We start from the raw sequence: 6,710 nt of genomic DNA on the forward strand, positions 1-6,710 counted from the left end.
CCCCCCCCCCCCCCCCCCACCCCCCCCCCCCAAAAAAAAAAAACCCTGTGTGGCTTATTACCCTCGTGTTGTTCCTGTCAACCATGAACAAAAAAAAGTCTTTCAACATAACATAACTTATCATCGCGTACCTCAAATTTAGTCACTTTTTCAATGTTGGGGTTTTGTTTTTTTTTAACGCTTTTTGTATTTTAATGTTGACATTTTCCGCTTTTATTTCCCAGTGTTTGTGACAAAGAAAAACTTTAACGGGAAATTTGGCAAAAATGAGGGTTACATTTTCAGAAGCTTTTGCCGCATTTTTCTAATTTTTTTGCCTTCTGATGCTTTTTTTTTTTTTAGATTAAGTGTGTGGTGTGTGTGTGTGTGTGTGGTGTGGTGTGGTGTGGTGTGTGTGTGTGGTGGTGTGTGTGGTGGGTGTGTGTGTGTGTGTGTGTGTGTGTGTGGTGTGGTGTGTGGATACTTTCAGATGTCAGTTACATTTTCACTGCAGGACTTTTACTGTAATTTGTGTACTTGTATTTTAACATCGTGGTACTTGTGCTGCAGCGTTCTGGTTGCAGTATCCTAGAGCGCCACGGTGGAGCGAGCTAGAGAGAGAGAGAGAGGAAACGTTGGATAAAACAAAGTGGTGGAGCGAGCTAGAGGAACAGGGAGAGACCCCCCCCCCCCACCCAACATTAAAAAGAAACATAACCATAAACAAAGAAATTTTCCACCATAAGTTGATAAAGAAAAAGCAAAAATTGCTGCAGAGAAGTTCCCCAGAATGCAGGAAAATGAGGTGTTAGATACGCTCCAGATGTCAGTTTTGCGCAAGAGTGGAGATTTCAACAGGGGGGGGGGGGGGGGGGGGGGTGTTAGTCCAGGAGTCCTGCCCTGGTTTGTTCATGTCTGAGGAATGAAGGGAGGAGCCGTGATAACTCAACCGGTCTGGAAGGCTCGTCTGGTGCAACCGGTCTATGTCTCAGGTTAGACAAACAAAGGTGGACCGATGTCTCCAGCCTGGGACCAGGTGGGACGTCCCAGGTGGGGCGTCCCCAGGTGTGTCTTTGTCCTCTGTGGTTGGAGGGTTTAAAGTCTCCTGGGACCACACCCGCCTGATTAATGGGCCCAGAGGTGCAGGCTGAAGAATAGAAGAGAGAGCCATTATTATTATTATTGTTATTATCATTAGATTAGATTAGATTAGATTATACTTTATTTATCCCACGACGGGGAAATTTGTCGTTACAAGTAGCGCATAGCAGCAACAGCAAAAAAAGAAAAACAACAAACAATAACACACAAAAAAGTAAGCACGAAAGAAATCAAGGCAAGAAATACAGGCAGAAATAGACAATGAAAATATGGTAGACTGAGTAAGTAAAATGCCGTCAAACAAAAGGAATTTTAAAGTGGTGCTGTCATATAAGAGAAACAATATTGCGGGTGTAAGTGACGTTAAAATTAAGTTGAATGTGTAATTAGCAAAGAAGCAAGAGTCGGTGCATAATTTAAAATATAACCTGAGAACATAAATATTGAAAAGTAAGTACTTGTAATAAAATAATAAAATACCAATATTAAAGATAAACAGAAAGTGTGTGTGTAGACGGGAAAAAAACAGGAACAGAAACTACAACACTATCAGGTAGAGCAGGTGTTGTAGAGTCTGACAGCGGCCGGGATGAAGGACCTGCGGTACCTCTCCTTCCACACCGGGGGGGTATCAGTCTGCTGCGAAGGAGCTGTCAGGGACCCACAGTGTCATGTAGGGGGGGGGAGGTGTTGTCATGATGGATGTCAGTTGGCTAACATCCTCCTCTCCCTACTCCTCTATGGGGTCCAGAGGACAGTCCAGGACAGAGCTCGCTCTCGGATCAGTCTATGAGTCTGTCTTGTCCGGTCCGAGCTGCCCCCTCAGCAGACCACAGCGTAGAGGATGGAGAGGCCCACACAGAGTCATAGAAGGTCCTGAGGAGAGTCCTACACACTCCAAAGGACCTGAGTCTCCTCAGCAGATGGAGGCGACTCTGGCCCTTCGTAGGTGGCTTGGGTGTTATCAGTCCAGTTCGTTTATGTTAGTGAACACCCAGGAATTGTTAGCTCTCCATACATCAATGTCCAATCCCTGGATGTCACCGTGGAAGGGGGAGTTTTCCTCTGAAGTCGACTATCATCTCCTTGTCTTGCTGGTGTTAAGCGAAGCTGGTTGAGCTCACACCAGCTGACAAAGTCCTTGATAACCGACCTGGATTCAGATCGTTCCCCTCAGAGACACACCAACAACGGCTGTGTTATCAGAGAACTTCTGGATGTGGCAGTGGGGGTGTTGTGTGTGAAGTCGAGGTTTGAGGGTGAAAAGGAAGGGGGAGAGCCCGTACCCTGAGGGGCACCTGTGCTGCAGTGCACCACGTCAGACACACAGTGATGGAGCCTCACATACTGTGGTCTGTTGGTGAGGTAGTCCGTAGTCCATGCAGCCAGATGTGTGGTCCATCCGGCACTCTCCTCTTCACTCTGAGGAGCGAAGGGGCTGGTGTTTAAAAGCACTGGAGAATGAAGAACATGACTCTCACAGTGCTCCCGCTGTCCTCCAGGGAAGCAGCGATCGTTCAGCAGGTAGACACTGCGTCGTCCACTCCAATCCCAGGTGGTAAGCAAACTGCAGGGGTCCAGCTGTGTGCACCAGGGGTGCAGGTGACGCAGGATGATCTCTCACTGGTCTTCACAGGTGAGGAAGTCAGGGAACAGGCCTGAGTGGTTTGGCTCCCTGGGTCGCGGTACTTTGGTACGGGACCAACAGGAGGTCTTCCACAGGGCTGGACCTTCTCCAGGCTCAGGCTCAGGGAATAAGTGCCTGACACACCACAGAGCTGGTCAGCACAGTCCCTGAGGAGACTTGGGCTGATGCCGTGGGCCGGGGCCTTCCTTGCTTGAGCTTCTTCAGTTGACTTCTCACCGATCATCTGGTATGGAGAAGTGGGGGAGGATGACTGGGGTGTGTGGTGGTAGGAGGTGAGGGTCTCAGGGAGGGGAGAGGGGGGTGGTGAAGCTGGAGGGGGGAGGAGCGGGCTGGTGGGTTCATTGCTGATGCGGGTCGTTGAGGTGGCAGGCTGAGGGGGGAGGGGGGGGGGAGAGGCCCGGGGAGGTGTGGAGAGGGGGCTGGGGGGGTGAAGGGGAGGCGAGGAGGCAGGTCAAATCTGTTAAAAAACCGATTCAGTCATCTGCCCAGTCCTTTATTTTATATTATTATTCTAGGTCCAGTACCTGGACTACGAGGAAGGGAGCAAAACCTCGAGAGTCAACATGGAATATAAAATAAGTAGTGCAGAAGAAAAGAGCGAGAGATAAGAACAAAGGGTTTTTATACACATTGTGCAAATACCATAGTTATTGGTGTAGCAGAAGTCCTGCGTATTAAATATTACACAGTAACGATATTACACAGAGTTCCAGAGATAATCTGCAGCTTATCTCTTTATTTCTGAAGAAATACTGTTCCAGTATTCTTCCATGACGTGGTCCCTGCTCGACTCTGCCGCGGTGCCCCACCTTCGCCCCCCCCCTCCTCCACCTTCCATTAGAGATTAGCCGGCCTAATGTGAGTCTCATAGCTGGAGAGATGCCAGTTCATCTCCTCCTGTGTCCTTCTACCACACACACACACACACACACACACACACACACACACACACACACACACAGTACCTGGCAGGTACCAGGTGATGGTCTAAAGGTCCTCATGTCACGAAAAACTCACTTAGAACCCCCCCCAAAATGTTTTGTATCACGTCGTGTCGCCGTAGTAACCCTCGTGTTGTCTTCCTGTCGACCACGAAGAAAACAAACGTTTTCTAACATTATGACATTAATATCGCTTTTCCCCACATTTTTGTTGCTTTTATAATGTTTTTTTTTTTTTTTTCTTCCAACGTTTTTTGATATTTTTAATGTTGACATTTTCAGCTTTTATTTCCACGGCTCATTGTTTTTGTTTTACGTGACAAAAAATAAGTAAACTTAAAATTTGACATGAGGGTTAAACTTCAGAAGATTTTGCCGCATTTTTCAATTGTTGGCCTTCTGACGTTCATTTGTCATTTTTTGATTATATGTGTGTGTGTGTGTGTGTGTGTGTGTGTGTGTGTTGTGTGTGTTGTGTGTGTGTGTGTGTGTGTGTGTGTGTGTGTGTGTGTGTGTGTGTGTGTGTGTGTGTGTGTGTGTGTGTGTGTGTGTGTGTGTGTGTGTGTGTGTGTGTGTGTGTGTGTGTGTGTGTGTGTGTGTGTGTGTGTGTGTGTGTGTGTGTGTGTGTGTGTGGTGTGTGTGGGGTGTGTGTTGGTGTGTGTGTGTGTGCCGTGGTCCTCGCGTTCAGTGTCGTGTACGACCACTCCTGCGTCGCTCGCACGTCTAAGCGACACTGTGCGGCTCGTATTGCGCGCGCTTCGACGTGTTGTGTGTCTATACTTTCCGTGTAAGTTACCCTTTCACTGCAGGGACTTCTTGTATTTTAACATGCGCGGTACTGGGTACTGCCAGTAAAGGAAATCCTATTCCAGAGGCTGTCGTTCCACGCCTTAAAACTCCACCAGAACTGTTGACGCGACAATCTGCGGCATTATGCATGGATTAGTCCCCCCCCCCACCCCCCCCCCCCAATAACCAGGATGTCGTACACCCGACTAGTCTCTCTCTCTCTCCTTCCTCTTCCTCTCTCCCTCCACCCTTTACGTTGTCCTCCATCTTTGCGAATGTCTCCACTTTGGCTTTCATTTGTCTCAGTGTCCCTCTCCATCCCCCTCTCCTCCTCTTCCTCCCTCCCCCCCTCCTCTTCCTCCCTCCCCTCCCCCTCCTCCACCTCTCCACTGCATCGCCGCGTTAACCCTTCTCTCCCTCCTCCCCCCCTCTCTCCCCCGTTCCCTCTGCCAGCGCGGCGACGAGGACGAGGAGGAAGAGGAGGACGAGGACGGCGAGAGGGCCAAGCGTTCGCGGAGGAGCGCCGCCGGCGTCCCCCGTCGCCCCGGCGACCGCTGGATGCTGCGGGGGCCCATCGAGTACGTCCCCCCCACCGCCGTGGAGGTGGTCCTGAGACGCCAGGCCATCCCATTGGACGAGAACGAGGGCATCTACGTCCGGGACATCAAAACTGGAAAGGTAGGACGTCGGCCTCTCTCTTTTAAAGGAACATACCGCTGATTTTTATTATGGGGGGGGGGCAGTAGCTCAGTCTGTTGGAGCTGGGTTGGGGACCAGAGGGTCGCTGGTTCAAGTCCCCGTACGGACCAAAGTCTGGTGGTGGACTGGGAGCTGGAGATAAGGTCACTTCCTGGGCACTGCCAAGGTGCTGTGGAGCAAGGCACCGGACCCCCAACTGCTCGACAGACAGAAACTTTGAGACAACTGTCAAAAGACGACCAAAAACGTTGGAATTTCTTTCACGTTTTGACCCAGAAAAACAAGAATATCCAAAGAAAGATTGGACGGGGACCCAGGGAATCGGATCTGGACATCAGAGGCGATACCCAGCGTACTCAACCGTGCTCGGGGTCAAACTTGACCCGGTTTTCAAAGTTTCTACACAAAAAATATGAGTTTCTTTTCACCAAATTGCTCGGTTGGTTCAATACTGTTTTCATTGAATTCCAGATGTGAAATTATACTTCACAGCAAACTATTTCCTGACTAAAGTGTTACTCAGATTTTAACCTAATTGTCAAAATATTTCATAATTTCAGCTTTTTAACAAAACAAATGGGTAAAATTGAACATGAATTTTGAAGAAGTAATTGTAAGACTGGTGGTGATAAGTTGGTTTGACGGGTGTTTAAACCGAGGGGAAAGCAGAGAACATGTTGAATAAAGCAAGAAAACAACATTAAAGAAATATTTAAAAGTGTTTTCAGTTTTCACCTGGAACACGAGTCAGATTTATTTATTTTTAATATTTATTTTTGGAGCAGACAGTTCTACAGGAACCCAATGCCGACCCATGTTAATGGCATCTAGTTTACGTCAGGACCATACTTAGATTTTCATCATGCAGCGTCAGCAAACCTTCAGCAGGTAACCTGTCCTTACCCCACCCCCCCCCCACACCTGTCCCCCACCCCCCCCAGGTGCGTGCCGTGATAGGAAAACCTACATGCTGACTCAGGACGAGGAGTTGTGGCAGAAGGAGCTTCCTGCCAACGTGGAGGCGCTGCTGGCGTCCCCTCTGGACCCGCTGGCCGACCGCTCGCACCGGACCAGAACCGGAGACGATGTCTGTGGTCCCAGGGACAAGACCAAGGTGGTCTCCTTCAGGGTCCCCCACAACGCCGCTGTCCAGGTCTACGACTACAGGGAGAAGGCAGCCAGGTGGGGCTCGGGTCTCCTGTCCTGAATAACTCTGAGCTAAAGGGAACTAGAAGCTAACTCTGAGCTAAAGGGAACCAGAAGCTAACTCTGAGCTAAAGGGAAGGTCCGACAACCAGGTCACCATCAGAGTAGCTTGTATCCCTTTAGCTCAGAGCAGCATCTAGTCCCTTAGTCAAGTTTAGTTTATCTAGTTCCCTTTAGCTCAGGAATAGCTATTGTTCCCTTTAGCGCAGGAGTAGCTCTACTTCCCTTTAGCTCAGATTTAGCATCTAGTTCCCTTTAGCTCGAGTAGCATCTAGTTCCTTTAGCTCAGAGTTAGCTATTCCCTTTACCTCAGTTAGCTCTGTTCCCTTTAGCTCAGATAGCATTAG

At 49.1% G+C, this 6,710-nt stretch overlaps 1 protein-coding gene across 1 annotated transcript in view; it reads left to right on the forward strand.

The window, feature by feature from the left end:
- Nucleotides 1-6,710, forward strand: part of mvp (major vault protein) — a 56,155-nt gene that overhangs the window by 26,013 nt on the left and 23,432 nt on the right. Inside the window, 3 exon segments of the mRNA XM_032536877.1 lie at nucleotides 4,912-5,136; nucleotides 6,099-6,114; nucleotides 6,117-6,339. Of these exon segments, the coding sequence (XP_032392768.1) occupies nucleotides 4,912-5,136; nucleotides 6,099-6,114; nucleotides 6,117-6,339 (464 nt within the window).

Source organism: Etheostoma spectabile, chromosome 15 (genome assembly GCF_008692095.1).
Source record: "Etheostoma spectabile isolate EspeVRDwgs_2016 chromosome 15, UIUC_Espe_1.0, whole genome shotgun sequence".
NCBI lineage: Eukaryota > Metazoa > Chordata > Actinopteri > Perciformes > Percidae > Etheostoma > Etheostoma spectabile.